At 39.3% G+C, this 21320-nt stretch overlaps 1 protein-coding gene across 11 annotated transcripts in view; it reads right to left on the reverse strand.

Moving 5' to 3' along the window:
- The window catches only part of CSRNP3 (cysteine and serine rich nuclear protein 3), a 96339-nt gene that overhangs the window by 12985 nt on the left and 62034 nt on the right, over window positions 1-21320 (reverse strand). For all 11 annotated transcript variants that reach the window (XR_010369304.1, XR_010369303.1, XR_010369305.1 and 8 more), the window contains 2 exons: window positions 11948-12118; window positions 1456-1715 (listed from right to left, as the gene is read on the reverse strand). Coding sequence is in view for 8 of the 11 variants with exons in the window: in XM_064434609.1 (XP_064290679.1) it covers window positions 1456-1715; window positions 11948-12118 (431 nt within the window). In the remaining 3 variants the exon portion in view is untranslated. The remainder of the gene's footprint in view (window positions 1-1455; window positions 1716-11947; window positions 12119-21320) is intronic.

Here is a 21320-nt window from a genome sequence, read left to right on the forward strand (position 1 = left end):
TATGCAAATTCTGGTTAGCACATTTTCATTAAATGAATAATAGTTCTGCTGACATAACAGCTGACACTGTCACCTTAGAATGCCACATTTCCTTTTTTATTCATTTAAAATGATGTGAATGACCAAGCAGCTCTTCCATCCCTGTAACGAACAATCAGCAAGGCCCTGTTTTCTTAAGCAAACAAAACATGCTCGGTGCTTTACAGTGACTCTTCACTAATTCAGCAGGTCCTGGATTTTCTTTTCATGGTTGAAATTTTCTTTTTCTTTTTACACCCAAGCACATAATCAGGGATGAAACTAAATGGAGATTAATGGACTAGTTAAAACAGGAGGATTTTTGTTGTTTATGTTTTTATGCTCCAGATGAAGAGCAATATTTCACTCTAGTAGAAGATATAACACCAGCAAGATGAAAATAATGCAAAAAGGCTCTCCTTATTCACTGAATACTTACTAAGATTTTTAGCAGAAACTTAATAATCTTAATAATCATCCGCTTAAACAAGTGGCTGGGAAGATGGAAAAATATGTATTTGGAACATGAGCAGAAAGTATGGTCTGTGTCCCCAAAACAGCCTGGACAGAAGCAAAACAAGTTAATTAAGAAAGGAGATACATCCCAGGCAAGGGGAGGGTTAGGAAAGGATGAAGAGCCAAGCTCCAGTACATAAAGGCTAAAAGGACTCATCTACTCTTTCAAGGTAAATAAGATCTGTGATTTTCCTTGATTTACTTTCTAGCTAAGAAAAGAAAAGTGAAATATTTGTGTGCTGACTATTCTTTACTCACTCCACTGGGGATTCCTCTCTTTGAGCTGATTCCTGGAAGTCAGCCAAGGGATCTACAGCTAGTCATCAGTTACACAGCACAATTCACACTTGATGCTCTGAAACTCCTGTGATGTGAGATGTTACAGGTATAACCTCTATCAAGGGATAAGTCAGTAACACTCTACCAGCCTTTGGTTTCCAACCTGTCCAAATATCTGTTTTTGATTCACCTTCATCCTGAGTGGTTTTATGTTTTTTCTATGACAGTTCAAATTTTATGACCTTATGAATTTATTTAATAATCTATTTAGCTATGAAAAAACCCTAAACAGTTAGGAGACTGAAAAAATTAATTACAAAAGTGAGGATCATGCACACTTCCTCAGTGTGCACTACCTTGGTTGAAGGCTAACTCCCACTACCCTCTGCAGAAAACAGGGAGTAAAGAACAACTCCCTGTAAGCACCTGGAGGAACACATCAATGACAACTACAAGAGCACTTGGTATAATCAAGCAAAAATGCATCTTCAGCAGAATTAGAAAACTCCAGGAAAACATCCATTTCAACTGAAAACGGAGCTCGAAGAAGGTGATTGTTTTGTTTAACACACACACACACCTTGGGCCTCTATAGCTCTGACACAGTTCAGTTAAATTAGGACAGTCTTAGACAAGCTTTACCTTTAACTTTAGAGAATTGAGTTTTTCCTCCCTTAGATGCTCTCTCAGCATCTCTCGGTGGAGCCTCTCCTGCTCCATGGCAAACTCCCCCAGGGTATACTGGCGCACGCTGTTGTGCCGAGTGGACATTCCCAGCGTGCTTCCTCCTTGGCTGGGAACACTGGTGAAGCCTTGCCTTCTCGTGAAGTAATACACAGTAACACAGTTAAAGTGGACATTCTTTGTTCTCTTCCGCTTCTCTCTCTTCAGGATTGAAGACGCTGGAACAGAGGCAGATTTCAGTGTGAATGGTAACTTGCAGTCAGGCAGCAGATGTGTTAAAGGGAACTGCACAAGTGACAATATCTGACTACAGAGACACCACGTTCCAAGGTGACAATAATGAGTTAGAAACATTAACCTCATATACAAACCTAGAAGGCACTACAAGCTGTTACAGTGATGAACACTGTGTCTACTTCAGAAGACAAATACTTGGCCAGGAAAGGTTTTCCTTCCCATTACATCATAAAAATGTTTTATCCTTTTACCAAGAAAGCAACCAAATCCCAGCAAAAGAAACCACTTTCAATGTCACCACAGAGATGATGATCCACTGACTTGCACCTCTTCCAACCCCTGCGAACAAAGTTGCACAAGGCAGCAGAAATCCACATTGCTACAGCACTGGGTCACACTGACAGAAAAGATTAGTATATCCTATTATCTAATTCGTGATAAATTTATGTTGGAAAGTCTATAAAAGCAGTATGTTTAGTGTTTCATACTATATCAAAAATTCATACCATCATCACCACTGAATGATAGAGAAATAATTCTGACTAGCAGTCAGACCCACTCTGTGTTTCTTTACCTTCATCCATCTTTCTGCTGCCATCCAAGGAATACATGTGTGTATAGTCTAATTTTGACCAAAAAAAAAATAAATCTAGTATTTTCTAACTCTTTTCTGATACCACTCATACTTGTGCTCAGGTTTTTTAATAAACATATGCAGTAACATACGAAACTTGTTTTAAAAAAATGCCAGATTTTAACTAATAAATATCCTTCTTCTTTTGGTTCTACAGACACTTAGAAACTCCTTCCCATGATACTGATCTATTGCTCCTCACTGATAACAGCTGCATTCCTTTAGAGGAAATAAAAAAAGACACACAAACCTTAGAGAAAGGTAAGGGACACTCCTTGATTTTTAAGATGAGCAGTCCAATTTATTTGATTTGTTGCGAAATAGCAACAGGTTGTTGAGAACGCAGCTTGTAAATCATTGCTTTGCAGTTTATAGGCAACAACTGCAGGTGTGTGCAGGTACGAATGAGAGACCTCATTGCCAGAATTCAGGCAGTAAAATGATTTGAAGGGTGCCTGACCACTCTTGAATGGCTTGGAATCATTCTATAAAAAGCAGGAAGAGCAACAAGATGTACACTGATAATCTAGAATTCCATCACTTCTAGAGATGGGACACATTTGGCCTTCAGACCTGGTTTATTGTCACAGGTAAAACACAGTTCAGTCTCTTAATCACCAAACATAAATCCACAAATTTCTGCATTAAGTAAAACTGTCAAAATACCCAGCATCATCTACCAAACTGCAGGAAAACCAAGTATATTAGAAAATAAAGCCCTGTAGCCAAATTACAGACAGTGCGTCCTACAGACATTATCACAGAATTTTGTGGCTCACTGAAACAGGATTACTTCTCCTAAATACGACCAAGCGGCTAGAAGTATGGTTAAGTATATGGTTTGCTATATAAATAACAGGCACTTCAGACCTCCTGCAGGTATCCTGGATTATAAATATAAAAATATGATCTGGTCCTGTTACTCACACACTGCTAGTAAAGTGCGTTACAAAAAAAGGGAAATCAAAAGACAAATTCTGTTACATTAGGCATGTTTAATTTACATCCAAGTTGAAGCAAATCCCGTATCAACAAAGCTTGTCAGAAATATTTATAGGAAGCCTTTAGTGAGGGAAGAGCGTATTTCATTATCAGACTAGTTGATAGGGATGTGTCAATTTGGAATTATATTAAATATGGTTTTAACATGCTGTTTTGTTTAATATATACCACAGTTCCAAAACAAAACTACCTTTAATAAAATCAGTTTTTTAGCATTTCTAAGATGGGTAATTTTCATACTGAGACATTCTCTTTCAATGCAACATAAAAGCAAATACTCTAAATCAGAACCTGCACTGCCAATACACTCTAATACATAAGGAAGTGCATATTTTAAAAAACCTTTTTCTGCTGAATGAGGTATCTAAACCATTCTGGGGTGTATCCAATTTCTGATATCAATATCAATGTTATTTGGATCTCAACTGGATGATGCACTATTTCAGAATACTGGCAGCTATTGAAAGGCAGGCATCTTTTTTGCCAAATAAATGAACCAGTCTCAAATGAAATGAGAAATAAAACTATTGCAAAATACTCAAGGAAAGAAAAGGAAAGTTGCTCTTGAAAAAAAAAATGTACACATACATTTAATGAAGAAATTGGAGGTAACTGCACCTGTAAATCTCACAAGTTAGAGCATCACACAAACCTTTGAATCCTCATCTGTAAACGTGAGTATCTGTGACACAAAGTCTGTGCTGACAGTAATCTGGTTTAGATCTTAGCTGTGGAACTCCTGACAGGGCTGCTTTACTGGCAGGAATGACAAATGCTGCAACAAAAGCACTTCTCTTTTTTCAAGTCTCAATCTCTTTACGGTAGAGATACTACTTTAATACTAATGGCTAAACATAAATAATGACCCTTAGGTTTTATTCACACACTACACACTACACAATAGCTAAATGAAGCTAAGCAGAAGAGTCTGCAATCTAGTTACCCCCAGATGGAAAAAAGTCATCTCTGATAAAAACTAGATACCATGAATGAGCTTTTACACTATGCTGCCTTGATGTGAGCTCCAAAATACCATTAAACATTGAACTGAAAAATAACTGATTCAAACCCTTTGCTTCAAACCAACCAAAACAGAACTACCATCTTATCAGAGTCTGGGGCATTTATTATTTTGCATGCACTGTACCTTACACAGTATGTTAAATCTGCTGGAATCACTGTTTAACTCAAGACAGAGCAGAAGAACACACAAAATGCATATGTTCTGATCTGTTAGAAAGCATGAATATACACCCAGAAAAATTTACTGAAAATCTGAAAAATTCAGGTTTTATCATACTTAGTCATCATTTATTTCTTGTATCTTGGTAACAGATGTCATCATTGGCCCATCCAACTCCCAAATCCCATGAAAAGTAGTTTTCTAAAGGGGAAAATCAGTATTTCCACTAGCAATCCAACCTATGCTGAAAAGAATCACCCAAGTTTGATTTGTGTATGAATAAATTATAACTGATGCAATAGGTAAGCAAGAGCAGTAAAATATGCTGGCAGACTGAAGCAAAGCTTTCCTGAGTTGCTCTCATACGTCCAAGGCACTATGCAGCAGAACTGTCCATTTGCCTTTCAATATCCATATTTTCCAAGCTGGGCACTGGAGCTACAGCAGTATGAAACCTGTGGAAGATGCAGCCCCTCCTTCTGAAAAAGAATCCAAACCTCCCCCTAAGAAAATCACCCGCTGAAGCTGTGTTCATCCATCAAATGCAAAACCTGCTTCGTATTTTTATACCATCCTGATAGGAATGACATTTTAAGCTCATCATGTTTTTCTAACATTTTTTACCCAGAAAACTGGTAGTTCTTTGATTATGAAACTTAAATGATCTCAGTTCTGGCTGAGCTCCAAGACATAAGCACTTTCTTCTGCTGTCTCAGCTATTCTCCTGATGTCAAAGACACATGAAAATAAATGTGAACCATATGGCTCCCCAGCAGATTACTCACACTCCTGCATCAATGAGGGCAAAGCAACGCATTATCACCAGTGCAGAAATATCTTAGGCACGTGAAAATTTCAAAAGGCTGGAAAAAACATGTGTGAAGCATGCTTTTGGATTAAAGCTCTATCTTAGACCAGTGGAAATGCTGCATTTCTGACACTATACTACCAATTTGTCTGCTTTTTACATACTCAGTGTCATATAAACCATTATGGCAAGAAGGATTAGCACCATTCTCCACCTGCTCCATGACTTTCCATGCTGTGTTTCATCAAGTCTAACACCACAAAACAGCAAAGCCTAATCCTTCCTGATAATCCAGGTCAGGATTTATAAAAGCCAGCTTGCTTCCCAACCCTCATAGAAAACAAAACCTAGGAAAAGACTGTATCCAGAAATTGCTTCTACCTCTTTCTCTTACCTCTCCTTCTATCCCATTATCTTCCAAAATGTATTTTCTAAGAGTCTACATACACTCAATTTACAAACTTCCAACCCTGAATGACAAAACACTTTTCCTACATGCTGGAAATCTACATTAAGAGGAAATCCTGGGATATAAAACACACCGTCCATAAGAAACATGTAGTCTTGAGGACAAGGGTGGTATTTTCTAGAAGAAATTTGAATTTCAAAGTCTAGAAGGGAACTACATACTCAGCTGTAAATTAGAGGAAATTTGAGAGAAGAGGGACAATGCTGTGGAACACCACCACCTACCTAGAGCACTTCACTGGTCTATCCTTCTATGAGCTTCCTTTAGGGTAAAGCCAAAGCTAAATTCACCTCACAGGAGGAGCTGGATGGGAATGCTTCCCTAATACCAGATTTAAGTCACATTAGAACAGGTTTTTGAAAATTATTAGCTCACATACAAGACTGACAGGAATACAGAGGATTTAATTTGTATTTTAAGCATTTTACCTCACTGTGAAGTGTTTTGTCCGAAATCTTGCAAAAATGTTTAATTGTTAGGGTACATACTAGAAGCTGGAACCTGACCACTATAATTTCAGTGAAAGCTTTAAGTTACTTCCTCAGCACCCTCCACCTCCAGAGTGTTTTTTTTGTCATGTTCATCATCCTAGTCCAGTTTCTCCATTCTGCAAACATCATCAGCCTGTGGGGAGGAGTGGAGATGGTTAAGTGCTCTCTGGCTAACCATTTCCTCTAAACACCAGCTGCTGTTCCACAGCTGATTATTCCTGACCTTGGCCCCAGCTTGGTGAGGAGGAAAGTCCTTCCAGGGATCCATGTAGGAACATCCATGCATAACAATTGCATTGGCAGAGCTCTCTTATGACAGTACAGGCAATGCTTTGTCCCATCCTACCTGTGACTTCTGTGAATGGCTATTTCATGCAAACACAGCTACCCATTCAGCTGACTGACACTGCATTTACAACCATATTTTATGCATCTATCATGAACATCTTCTGACAAAACTATTTTGTTTGATGTTTTCTAAACCAACAAAAACATCATGTAATGCAAAAACTGTCTCTCTGGTTGTATTGTGTGCAAAGTGCACTAATTTATAACAGAGAACTTATTTAAAAATATAGAAACATAATTAGTTGCACAAATCATTCTAAAAACTAGTGAGAGCCTGCTTTATAACCCCTCTTTTAAATTTTTAACAATTCTCACCACAGTATTCCTTATTCCAGATGAAGAGATGCTGTCATGGTATATACCCTGTTCTGTCATTCTGTGTGAGTTTGAGCTAAGACATGCACTACATTTCGCTGAATTTATTTGCATTTCTTGCTTTTTAATGCTCAGATGAGCTGACTTATTTTAAAATCAAATACAAGAACCCCCCAACCTGTTAGCATTTCATAACATGAGTCAACAAACAGCAATAAAAACATATTCCTCATTAACAAGGAAATTCCAAGCCTGGTTGCTGGCAACATAAATAACTGCAAGATGCCATGAAAAAAGAAATGCCTGCATTTAGTTGCAGGTGTTTTCCCATAGTAAACCAGCACCACCACTTCTGACTCATTTAGAGTTGAAGTTTCTATCATTAACCAGCAATTAAACATGCAGCTTAAGTTCAAAGCTCAGGTCCTGTCTTGTGCTATTGACCTTACACCAAATAAAATTTTATCCCTCTATGAAGATAATTCAGAAGAAGCTACACCTTCCTAAAGATTTCACACCTTCTTTCACATTATGCATGGCCACATAGATAAAGCAATCTCAGCAAGTTAACAGCTCTACAAAATTCAAGCAGTACTTTACAGCACATATTGAAGGAACTGCAACAGGGATGTCTTTGTGTTTTCAAATTCCTCATCATCTTTAAATCATCAGCAAAATCAAAAAATGGCAAGAGCACTTAGAGACCAAAGGGTTTTCTCAGAGCCCTCAGTGACCTGCCCATTCCTAATGAACCAAAGTACATCCCAAAGCACTCTAAAGACAGTACCCTAATTAGTGGAATGGCGGGACCTGTGATTGTGGCCACAGGATGACCTTGCTCATGACAGCGATAATGTTAATGGCAACAGAGAGATAAGTGACGGAGGATATCAACCAGACTGTGTGATGGCACCACCTCCTGCTGGTGATAATCACCTTATCAGATAAGCTGCTGCTGGCCATCCCAAGTGACTCTGCAGGCGAGGCAGAGAAGTTTCAGCTACAGGACACTGAAGTTGAAATGGCAGAGGAAAGCAGGAGCTCCTTGTGTTTCTTAAGAGATGCATCTGTGATTAATGTGCTATGGCGAGTTAATACCGGCACCAAAGTGCAAAAGACAGGACTTCACAAGGTCCCCACAGGTCTTTCAATTGCACACCATTCTGTAAATTAAATTTGCATATTCTTCTACATCAGAAAAAAACATGAAGCATTTAGAAGCAGGTACCTCACCAAAGCAGGGAGAATCACAGAATCATCAAATTATTAAGGTTGGAAAAGACCTCTAAGATCATCAAATAATTTTTGACTGAATACCACCATGCCTCTTAAACTGTATCATGAAGTGCCATGTCTGCTTGTTTTCTGAATACCTTCCAGGGATGGCAATTTCTCCACTTCCCTGGGGAGCCTGTTCCAATGCTTAACTCCTCTTTCAGTGAAGCAACTTTTCCTAATATCCAACCTAAACCTCTCCTGGCACGCTTTGAGGTCATTTCCCCTTGTCTGTGAGAAGAGACCCCCACCTTGCTCCAGCCTTTTCTGGAATTGTGGAGAGCAGTAAGATCTCCCCTGAACCTCCTTTTCTCCACTAAACACCCACAGCTCCCTCTGCTGCTCCTCATAGGATTTATGTTCCAGACCCTTCACAAGTTTCATTATCCTTCACTGGAAGGGCACATATCCTCCCACAGCTGAGCTGCAATGTGGAACTCAGTGTTCCTCAGTGCACACAATATAGGAATGGTCAGGGTGTTGGACTGACATGCTCAACAGCAATTCCAGGTTTTTCAGCTTGCTGTGGGGTGCCAGAATTGAACAGGGCAACCGAAAGGAGGTCCAATGGCATTTTGAGCACTCCAGCCCTGTATTCCATACATGCCTAAGTCCCGACTAATACTGTGCATGCACACTTGCACTGCTACTTGAAGATGAACATCCTTCTTTCTGATATGAAGGCAGGTCTGTGAAATGGGACAGGCACGTGGACTATCCAGTAATACACTTTGGCATCCATTAAAGAAACTCTGCAATGACTAATGACCTGCTGAATCAAACTGAAATTGCTTCAATAGACTGAGAAAGGTAAGTAAAATACACAACAGGGATTACATCTGCCAGCAGTAATGAAGGCACTCCATCACCATTTGCTACGAGATTTAAAAATGTGCACATCTGTAAAAATACACACACCTTATAAAGAAAATGCTAATGGTAAAATTTGTCTATTCTTTATGGACTGTAATTTTTATTTACTGACTGAGTCGCCTGCAACCTAGGCAAGGGATGTATTAATTTCTTCTCGTTGCTGTCTTTATTTGTTTAAATGGATATACTGTTAAAGAAACTCTGTATTTATCCCCGTGTAACAGTCACAAGCAATAGCACTTAGGGCCATCTCAGTCATGCGTTTTTTGCCATCACACTACAGGGTTAATTGCTGAGAACAAAATTATCTTCTGGTAGCTCTGCCCCACCTGAATGATCCACAGCAGCTGTGTGCCTCATTTAGCTGGCAGGTTAAACTGATTGTAAGACTAATCGAGCAGAATTCTTGCTAGGCTCCTCTTTATCTGACCCAATACATATGGTTTCAAGGGCTGTGTAAATACAGAGATGCATCAGCTGTGCTAGATGGATTTATATACAAAATGTCTGCTTCCTAAGTGCTGAAGAGATTGTAGTTACAAGCAATTTAGAATTATCCCTTTGTCAGGTCAATTAGAAAGAAAATATAAGACTTACAGGACCACGTTAGCATTTTTTAAAAAATTCTCAATTTAAGAATTATTATATAGAAATCTTGATGTTGACTACAGGTCACACAACTCTCTCCCCCTTTTCCAGTCAGTAAAAGAGAGTTTACAGTCAACTTCATATTCACTTATATGAAAACAGACCAGAGAAAAAGACAGGACAGAGGATCTGACAGTGCCCCACTAAGTAGAAGAGAAAATGGTATAACATGTCAGGAAATAGCTTAGGAAGACAACCTCCATCAAGGAGGTATTCAGGCATGTAACGGAGGCAAGGAATCTCGACAGCCTTTCTTCTGCACTGGCTCTTTTCAGTCTGCTCACTGAAAAAGTCTCATAGAACTCAACCTTATATTTAGATTCAAACATTCAACTTAGAAAAGCTTGCCTCTTGTCTTTTACTGTGGAAGATGAATGAGTTTAAAGTATGAATAAAATACCTTCCAATGTACACTGCTATCAGTTTTGCTAGTATACATTACATAAGCATGTAATTTTCAGGTGAGTATCACGCAATAGCTCTTAAGTAATACAGGGGTTCTGTATTTGATTTCTTGGAATTTAGGTTGGTGCATCTATATTAAAGACAATACTTTTTAAAAAATACTATCAATGCACACATAGACTACTTGCTCTTTCTATTTCTATATCTTCAGTGGATATACCCAAATGTATTTTTTTTAAAATGAAATAAGTACAATTTTTGTATGTGTATGAGTGCACACACAGATAAACATTTATTACTCTGGCCACAAATACCTCAGTTAGATAAATCATTAATCATAACAGTGAAATACTGTAGTTTCTCTTGCAGAAAGGGAAGTTCCCTTCAACTAAATTGTTTATTATGTCAACTACAATTAAAGCTTATTGTTACATGCACATACTACAACTTCCAAGTTTGTCCCCTGAACTGTTTCCTTTCACTGTATCACCTGTGCACATACTCACAATAAAATAGTATTCTTCTGTGTGGGTGGGAATGACTGTTTGATGTAAAAAGCCTGTTTTCAGTCTATGACGAATAATCAACTAACTTCTTCAGCAGATGAAAATGTTAAAGTAGCAGCATGCAGATAATATTGTCCCCAAGACAATTTTCTAAATACTAATCTAAATTTAGATTTTTAAATACTACTAGAGGTTTACTGGGTCACTTACACCTTTTTGGCACTTTAATAAAATAGGTCCCCAACAATCTTTAATATCATACAGCACCTCAAGAGTGTTCCATGTACACCCATTTCAAAAGTCGTGCCTGTCCCTCCTGTACACAGGAACATTCCCTACCAGAGCAAAGAGGATTCAGACCCTCACATCCAAACTCCTGCTCAAACTGAACAGCAGCATCTAGAAGGAAAGTCAGTTATAAGAACATTCATATCACAAACATGATTTCTACGCACATCCACACCACTCAGTTACATGGAACAACTCTGTATGGGCAGCAATGAGGAGTCTCACCTACTCCTTGGCTCACAGTTTTAAGGAATAAATCCATAGAGGAGATCTAAATGCACCAGAGTTGAAGGAGGCAAATCCCTGCTCTTCAGAAGATGCAGTTCACTATTAATAAGTCTAAAACAAGTATCATAAACTGCAAACATAAACTGTACATTTATCCTTCCCAGAAATATATGCTGCAAATGTATCTTTGCTAACTTAAGACCAAATTCTTATTTGTACACAAAACCATTGCAAAGTACAGAAATATCCTCTGGTATCTGAAAAACAGAAACTATTGAAATAATGTCTACCATACACAAAATTCATCAGTTCCAAATAAAAGAAAGCTTATATTGTTTTTAGAGAAGAACTCTCACCAATACTGTATTACAGAGAGCTGACAGCTGCAATACATTTAGCTAAGGCAAATAAACTGAGCTAAAGCACTCTCCCTACAGTACCTGTTTCAACTACTTTGAACACAACTCCTAACATTAACTACAAACAGCTACATAATTCAAATAGCAAGTAGGTAGGAGCTTCCAATAGACTTCAAACTTTTACAACAACAGTCTAACAGACAAGAAGTCAAAAGAAAGAGTATTTTACTACATATTTTTGAGCAAGTCACAAACTGAACATCATGGAGTGATCTTTTTATGATCTGTTCAATTACAAATCATCATACTTATCTAACCACAACATTTATTTTATTTTGAGAAACAGGAATAATTTTTTGGGTACAAAGAGTTAGTACTTACGGGTAAAATGATTAGAAGTGGATGGATTGACACTATCACCACTGTCAGCACTTTCACTGCTGGAAATGTCATCATCTGATTCCCTCACAGAGGAACAAGGTGAGGAGCCATCAACTTCTTCAAACTTCCTCTTTAAAATTCCACTCATTGCTGCAATGCTGTCACATGTACCTGTAACAGGAACAGAGGCAATGAGGCACTGAAACATCCAGCTGCAGAATATGCAATCATAAACTTCAAAGTAATTTTTATTTCAAAATAGCAGTAAATTGCCACTTCTAGTCCTGAATAATCATTTAATATGAAATTACACTTGACTAATTAGGAGAGTGAAGCCATAAAGAAGAAAAAAAAATCTTAAGTCCTGCACTAACTTGACATGTATGGAGGTGATTATTTCATTAGAATAATCTTTAACAGATTGCTTTCAGGGAGTATTTTTCCCACTATGTCAACAGCATCCCTATCTTCTTCCAGGTTATGTTGTGAAATTTCAAACCAAGAAAGCAATGATGGACCTGGTCCCTCCTTTGGCTGCCACAGGAGGAAGGAAAGTTCACAACCAGGGATGAAATTAAGAAGAAATCACCTTGAACACTATAGATCCCAATGCTAAATATAAGTGATGTAACCAGTGTTCACAGCACCCTTTAAGAATTTAAATTTAATTTTAATTAATCTGATAATTCAAATATTACAGACAGATAAAAGACAGTGAAGGCACAAGACCATATATGAATTTGTGCTCAGTAAACACCTGGATTTCTGAAGTTACCCATACCAGTTAAAGACACCAAATGTTCTCCTCTCCCAGCTACCACAGGTTTATGAAAGGCACCCTTGACCAAGCTGATCTCCTCCTGTTACAAGGTGACCTGCCTTGTGGTAGATGCAAAGGCTGTGGATGTTGTCTACCTGGACTTTACTAAAGCCTTTGACAATGTTTCCCACAGCATCCTCATGGAGAAACTGACTGCTTACATCTTGGATGGGTGTAAAAACTGGCTGGCTGGATGGTCCAGAGAGCGTTGGGGAATGGAATGAAATCCAGTTGGTGGCTGGTCACTAGTGGTGTTTCCCCGCATTCCGCTGAGGCCAGTCCTGTTTAAATATCTTTATCAGTGATCTGGACAAGGGGATCAAGTGTCCATCCCCTCGGCCAGTTTGCAGATGGCAGTAAGCTGGCCATGAGTCCAAAGAAGGGCAATGAAGCTGGGGAAGGTCTAGAAAGTGACTCATATGAGGAGCAGCTGAGAGAGCTGGGACTGTTCAGTCTGGAGAAAAGGAGACTTGGGGAGGACCTCATCACTCTCTAAAACTCCCTGAAAGGACTTTTTAGCCAGCTGGGGGCTGGCTTCTTCTTCCAGGTAACAAGTGACAGGACAAGAGGAAATGGCCCTCAACCTATTCCAGGGAGGTTTGGATTGGGTATTGGGAAAGATTTCTTCAACACAAGGGTGGTCAAGCATGGGAATGGGCTGCCCAGAGAAATCACCATTCCTGGAGGTATTTAAAAGACAGGCAGATGTGGCACTTGGGTACATGGCTTAATGGTGGACTGGTCAAGTTAATGGTTGGACTCAATGATCTTTGAGGTATTTTCCAACCTAAATTATTCTGTGATATCAAAATGAAGAAATTACACGCCTGTATATTCCTGAGGTTGAGTAGGATATTATAAAGCTAAGTCTTCATGCAGAAATTTACCAGCATGTCCTGGTTCCAGCCAGGACAAGGTTAATTTTTGGTAGTAGCCCCGAGGGGACATGGCCAGAACACCAAGGTTATTCTGTACCACTTCACATCATTACTGAGGGCAGAGGGAAGGAAGTCCCTTCTGGGGAGTAGAAGTTCCTTATGGCTCCAATTCCAAACCAGAGAGAGCTGGTGTTGTCTACTGTGGCTTTCCACAGAGAGCAATAACATTTCTTTTCTTGTACTCTCTGTCATGAATATTGTTGCCCTTACTGTTCCTCTTCTTATCTCATTGCTATTTCCAGTAATTTGTTCTTATCTGAACCCACGATCTTCACCTTTTGTGCCTCCTATTCTCCTCTCCAGAGCACTGCAGGAGGGAGGGAGAGTGATTTGGAGAGTTTCTGTGGGAGCAATAAACTGGGGAGTACCCCCCAAACCGTGACACAGCAGAGGCAGAAATATTGCATGTAATTAACTAACTGAGGAGAGATCAAGAACAGCTGGAGCCTGCCCAGAGGAAGCAGCACTGCCACCATCCTGCCTGCAGCACTGCAAAGACAAATGCTCCTAACACTTACCCAGGCAAAAAGTTTGTCTGGGATTGATGACACACTGCACATGTCAGGGATACACAACCCAGCACTTAGGACTTGACAAAGGGTTCTGCCCAATCCCACTGAAAGCACGAAAAATAAAAAAAATTCATTTACATTGCTCATGAGCCAGAACTATTAAAATCTCTACAGCTACCTTTAGGATTCCTTAATTCTGGACCAGCCACATTCTGTTCCTTCCAGGAAGCTGAACTAGATACCCTCCAGAACTCCCTTCCAACCAACATTTCTATGGCTCTGTGTTTAAAACCCAAAATATATCTGTGAGGAAGCTTGCATAAGCTGGGCTAAATGGCTACTAAACAAGACAAGGTTAAAGCAGAACTGGCCAAAATGTTTAACAATTAGCACATTTCAGGATTTTGGCTCAGGCCACTTCTTGCTCTCCTGGATTATGCAGGATGAAGCAGGTGCCAGAACCATTCCCAGCAGGCAGGCTGGATGAGGGCACCTGGGTTTTGGCAGAGGCCTGACAGCTTAGCCTTTGTGGACATGAGCTGTGTCCTGCCACCTGGCAGCAGAAGGCAGAGAATGCTGTCCCTAGCCCGTGTCTGTCTTATCTTTTCAATTAGTACAGAGGCAGTCTCAGGGATGGAGCTGCTGTGCTCTGACCCTGCCAGCACAGTACTTCAGCAGGTTCTGTGCTATCTTTGCTCACACTTGGCCTCATACTAAGTCGTTTCAATGTCTCCTATGTATTCTACAGCTCCCTTCAAGCCTCAACATGAGCTTCTTTCCTGGAAAAAACAAAGTGACAGTGTGAAGAGAATTGCAACCTTTTAGCATGGTATGAAGTCATAACAAGATAAAGGTGGGTATATGAGAATGAGAACTACCAAAAAAAAGAGAAAAGTAACAAGAAAAAAAAAGAAAAAGCGGGATTCATCAGTTTACAGAGTCTGCAAGACTAATTCCAAATCATAATTCCACAAACACTGAAGCCTGTCTATATGAAATTCACGAGTTGAGGTGGCAAGAACACAGTGGTTTCTTCCCAGTGCAACAGAAGTTTAGTTTTAATTATTTGTTTTGCTTTGCTGACAAAGCATTTTACCTTGTCTGCCAGCTCCTAAGCACAGCAGGAAGAACTTATGAGCAGGTTTAAACTTGCCTTTGTAAGTCAAAACTAGAAATTGCATATACATTATACAGCATTTTAATTATATTATTAAATTGCAAGGATTAGAACAGAAGTTTTATAAGGGAGCTCATTCATTTCTTGAAAATCAAAAACTCTAAAAAACACACATGCAATTGTACCAAGTTTAATATCCTGTCCCCAGCAGCAGTCACTATTTAATGCTTCAGTGGAAAGCAATGGGATGCAAAATCCAGCCAAAACCACTGCAGATACATAGCTCTGCTTCCTCATCCTTACAGCCAATTTCCTCTAACCATGAGACTCAAAATATTGCTATAAAACAGCGCCCAACCTCTTAGAAATTCACTTGACTTGGTCTCCTGAGGCAGCAAGTTTCTTATTAGTTTTCTGTGAGAAGAAAAAAAACCACAACAAAACACATTTTCTGAAACTATAGCCACACCCCCTTCAAAATCACTGCAGTTTCAATCTCTACAATATTTTGGACAGTAAGCAGCAGGAAGGCAGCAGTCCAGCAGTATGCTGTACTAGACAGAACTACACAGGTACCCCCACAAAGTGGAGACAGCTGAGGAGAAGTCACTGACATCTTGTTGCTGCATTACAGTGGTATTTCCTTTTCAGCAGTGATTACATTTCACAGGAGGTAGAGTGCATCTGCTGATCCTGTAGAGAATTAGGAAACACCTTTATATTTGGGGGGTGTGCAGGGAGGGAACAGCGACAGAGACACAAATGGAACTGCACATTAAGTTCTGCATCCCAAAGCTGGGGCATCTGTCCAATGGCTGCAGTTGCTGGAAAGCACCCGGCACGTTCCTGCTGCACTCCCAACCTCACAGCTGTGCAACCCTTAACAGCCTGCCCACCTCTGCGAGCTCCCCAAAGCCACACAGCCTCTTGCTGGCACTACTCCTCTTCTAATGTGGGAACTAAAGCGTTCATCAGCAAGAACACGGAAGAGAAAATGAGCAAGAAACTGTGCAGGTCTGAAAACACTTGAGCACTTGTTTACTATTCAGATTATTCAAAATTCTGAGTTAATAATCCCCAGACCAAGATGCAGAATCCCATCAGAAGGTGTAGCCCATGAGAATAATGTAGAGGGAGCACTGGTCCCCAGTACAGCCAACACACGCCTGCTCTTGGAACTAGTGCCATATTTCCTAGGACCAGAAAAGAAGAACAGAGGGAGTGATGTGCCATCTCAACAGCTACACTTTGACACCTCACAGCTACACCTGCTCGGTCTCCCCTCTGAAAGGGCACAGGGACATACAAATGCCTGATTATTGCCTGCTGACTGGGCAACAGCTGCTTTCACTGGAGTAACCAGAAATCTTGAAATTACTTCAACATCCTTGTCACTGGCCGTCCCTCAGACCAAAATCCCTTTCCTAGAAGGCTCTGTCCATCTGTCACCAAATTATCTTCAAAGGCATGTGAGTCTTTTCCAGGGTCTCACTTTCAAGCTCCCCTAGCATAAAGGCACTTCTGCAAATACCCAAAGTTACAGAGATTTGAGATACCTGAATAAGTTCCTGTTGAGGTCTCCCTGGGAGCCTGAAACTTTGCGTTCTTCCAAGTAAGGCGTCCAAGAAGGAAAGGAAAATCTATTATGAGTGTAAAGCATGTTGAGAAGGAAAAGGGACAGAAGGGCTGGGCCAGGCCCAAACCCATGAGCAATTGTTTATGTACCCACAGGCTGGTAAATATGGTACAGCACTTGGCTGCTACCTGTGCCCACCCTCTTTGGAGTATGAATCTTGGCAGCAATTTCTATACAGCAAAATGGTCTCCACCTAAACAAAGTACTAGGATGGTCTCCACTAAGCTACAGCTTACAGGCAGCAGGTACCGAACAACAGGTTCTGCTCTCCAGCACCTGGGTGGGTTTCTTAGCTGTGCTGTTGTGTAAATTAACAAGAGACCCACCCAGCAGCAGATCTTTACAAGAAAGATGTTTTGAGAGGAAGAGTGACCTGTGTTCTGCTCTTGAAAGGGAAGGTCAGAGTCCTTCCCTTCAGGAGATACTGGACTGTGACTGTGGAGCACAGGGAGCTCCAACAGCAGGAGCTATGGTTCCATGCTGAAGGGTAACCACAGGGACATGGGGGAATAAAACATTTCTCTCTCAAGTATCTAACCTCCAACTGCCTTGCTTCTTACTTCATTAAGCAGGCGTGACTTAGAGACTAATCCTGAAACCTTATTGAGAAACAGAAGACCTGCAGTCCTCAACAGCCACAGCCAAAGCTCAGTACAAGAGAAAAAACATTCCTGCTCAAAGAGCCACTGGAAGGACAGGGAATTTTACAGCCATCTCCTCACTGCTAGGAAACATGCACTCCTCCCCACACTTTGCACCTCTGTCTCAGTAAAGAGCAGCTTTGCTGGCTCTGCAATTCTGCCTTGTCATCAAATACAATGGGATTCCGATAAATTCTAAAACACTTCAAAAGGCAATGTTTGATACACAAAGCAGATATATTAAATAATAGGATCTCTGGGGGAATGACAGTTTGGCTTATTAATTCTCAAAACTCTATTTCTGAACATAAATTCCCCCTTCTCCCCCCTTCAATAAAAGGCAACTGAATTCCTTTAATTTATCTTCTGGACACCTTAAAATCAACTTTTCTCTCTAAACACCTTTAATTACATCTTTAAAGCATTATGTTTGCATATCCCAGCTAACGCAACATCAATATTACTATTTCAATATCTAGTCAAAACTTCCCTGTGAGGAAATACACCTTTTATTGCATAATGCTTGCTTTAATTGAGAAAGCTTTAACTCTTGGGATTAGAGTTACAGAGTACATAGCTGTAGCCTACATGCTTTCTTTCAAAAATATTTCCAGGCATTATGACTTCAAATGCAGAGGAAGTGTAGTGAAAGTGTCAATAATGTGACTGCCAAGGGCATGGTCGGAAGAAATGGCTACAACAATTTAAATGGCTAAACAAATATAGGCTAAAAGTCAAGTCAAGGGTAAAGATATAAATTCATACTGCCTCTGGCAGGAATCAATTATGCTGGCTATTCTGACCTCTAAATGGGTTCTTCTGGAGAGGGCACATGAAAAGCTTACTCTCTCTCGCTTTTTACCTGTTTTCTCTCATCTTCATTACAAGTTACATATGTATGTTCCACATGTCTAAACTTGGCAAAAAATATTTTAAAAGGAGAAAGAGACAAACTGCATTAAAAACCAATGATAGTTAAAATTTTGTAACTGCAGTGGTTGGAAAGCATTCTCACTCCAAAGAACATTACTGAAAAGATTTGAAATTCTTAGTAAAGACATTTTAAGAAATGTCAAAGATGTGCCTAAAAACATGAAAAACTGCCTAAATTAGTCGGGTTTTGAAAATGGTAATACAGACTGAGTAACACAACAATGAAAGAGGCAAAACTGAAGAAATAAAAAAATCATAAGAGACTTAAGCAAAAGGTTATGAAAAGATTCCTTTCCTACAGAAGTAGGACTCACACAAAAATAGTGTGTTTCAAATTTCCTTCGTTATTTAAAAGAAGTATAAATGAAATAGCAAAGCCATACTCTGTCATGATCACTGGAGGCCAGTTATAAAGGAGAAGGTATACAAAAATTTCCACTCAGTGGTGCTCATCTGTGCTATGTAATCTGAACATATAGCTAAGGTTTTGCATTAGCTCAGCTCACTTTGAACAAGCAGCACCATCAGCAAACGCAGATCAGTTGTACTAATATACACAGCTTTTGAGCAGAACTAATCTGTGGAGCAGAACACTGCCCTCACACAGACCACTTGCAGCACCCCTGTGAAATACATCTTTAGGTTCAACAGGCATCTCGGAAGTGTAAATACACATTGCTCTGGATATCAAAATAAATACACAGTAGAGGGTCATACAATGGAAAAATTATGCTATCTAGTAATTATTCTTTACTTAACTGCAAATTTTGTTGCTCTCCTAACATTGGTGTTCTTTTGTCATATACTGGTAAAATTTAATTATGCATATACATTTAACGTACATGTTTACTATGCTTTAACAAATATTGGTAATAAGAATTCACCACAGAGGTGGCATGAAAAAGGGTCTTAGCTTATTATGCACCAAATCCTGTGATGCTGAAGACCTGCCTGTGCTCAGCCAGCAGCCATTTGCGTTTCAGTTCTGCTGCAGCGTTACACAATAGACATGCTCAGCACGTTCCCTAATGGACACTGTTTCAACTCCTCAGTTCAGTGCTCAAATTCCAGCTTGGCAGATGATTTTGACCAACCTCATGCCTTTGCCTCGTCACATCCACTCAAAAAAAGGCACAGCTACAGAAATACCTTCTATTATTCCTATGCAAGCACTGACAGATCTGGCTGCTCCAGGGGTTTCCAGGTTCAGTGAGGGAACACATGGAAAACGATGTGGAGCTCCGATACTTTAACAGACAGATTATATTTTTCTGACTTCAGCAGTAAGACATTTAAAATTTATTGTATGATCTTGGTTCTTTGCATCCAAAGACTTATAAGGAACCAATCACCAGATTCTTGACTAATGGGCTTTTTAAATTTTTTCCCCTTTTTTCCTTCTCTCTCTCTTTTTTTTAAACACCAAAAGCATAAAAATCTCCAATAACAGCTTGTTATCTTTTTAATAAATGTTGACATTAGAAAGAACATAATTAACCCAATTCTCTAATAAAATCAGTGCTGTGCACATTTTTAAGACACCAAGTAAATATATGGCACAGCTATTAGTAGTCATGTAAAGTTACAGCCTGCTTCTCTGGTAGCCCAGAACTCTGTTGCTATTTTTTACTATAAAGCTGAAAGAAAACGGCAGAAACTAAAGAGCTAGGAAAATACCAGAAAACATATTATTCTCATCAGCAGAAATATCTGAAGAAGAATAAAACAGGCCCCTAAAAACAAAAAAAAATTTTGGTCAGCAGGAACCAACATTCAATTGCCGCCAATGAAATGAATGTAGCTCCATGGCATGACAGTAAAATCATGACTTCATTCAAGGCTTGGCCTCAAGTAAGCCAAAATTAGTAAAAATATGTTTAAGTGCATCTTTTTCCCTAGAGAATAAAGTCAATAAAACTATTCGTACTGGAAAATATAAATTATTAATATCTACTGGAAGGCTGTGATGTTTTGAAATTGCTATCTTCAAAAATAGCTTTATGGCTATAATAATTCAAGCTTTCTATCTAGATCAAGGACAATGCACAACCAAAATATAATGCTACAATCTGCATTTTTCATGCACACTCAAGACAGTCCTAAGTAGGTATTCAAGTCCACAAAAAAATTACACAAAAATAGAAGATGTAAAATTGCTACTGGTTTGTAGGATTTGTTTTTTGACTTTGCAGCATTCCTGGTATATCTATTCAACTCTGAAAAACAATAAATTTATTTTTTAAAAAACGGGAGATTTTTAGAAATAATATTATTTCACAATTAAACACTGATGAGGGGAATTCACAAAAAAAAAAAGACTCAACATACACAATAAATTACTGAATGCAGGAAACAGTGAATTCATACAACACAACAGTAAAGTTTTCTTCTGCCACTGACATATATGTAAAGAACTGGCAATTCATGCTATCTTCTAAGAAGGACAGAAGGCAAAAATAAGATACTCCGCTATCAGCTAAAAATTAGTCAAATTTAATTTCAAAATTTACAAAAAGAAAAGAGAAGAAAAATCTGAGAAACAAATGGACCTTTATTATTTATGGATTTGTCTCTTCTGGATGGATTACCCAAGGCACAGTATGAGGGCTGCTTCACTGATGCTCTTCCCCAGAGTCATGGTGTTTAAGCTTTCCTCTGTGTGGTTACTTTGATAATCAGGGTCTTAGCCACAGTGCAAATTGTTTTTTACTGGTATGAACCAGCAATCTCTCCTTTCCATCTCACCACCCATTTGCACAATACTTGAAGATTAACT

This window comes from Passer domesticus, chromosome 10 (assembly GCF_036417665.1).
Source record: "Passer domesticus isolate bPasDom1 chromosome 10, bPasDom1.hap1, whole genome shotgun sequence".
NCBI lineage: Eukaryota > Metazoa > Chordata > Aves > Passeriformes > Passeridae > Passer > Passer domesticus.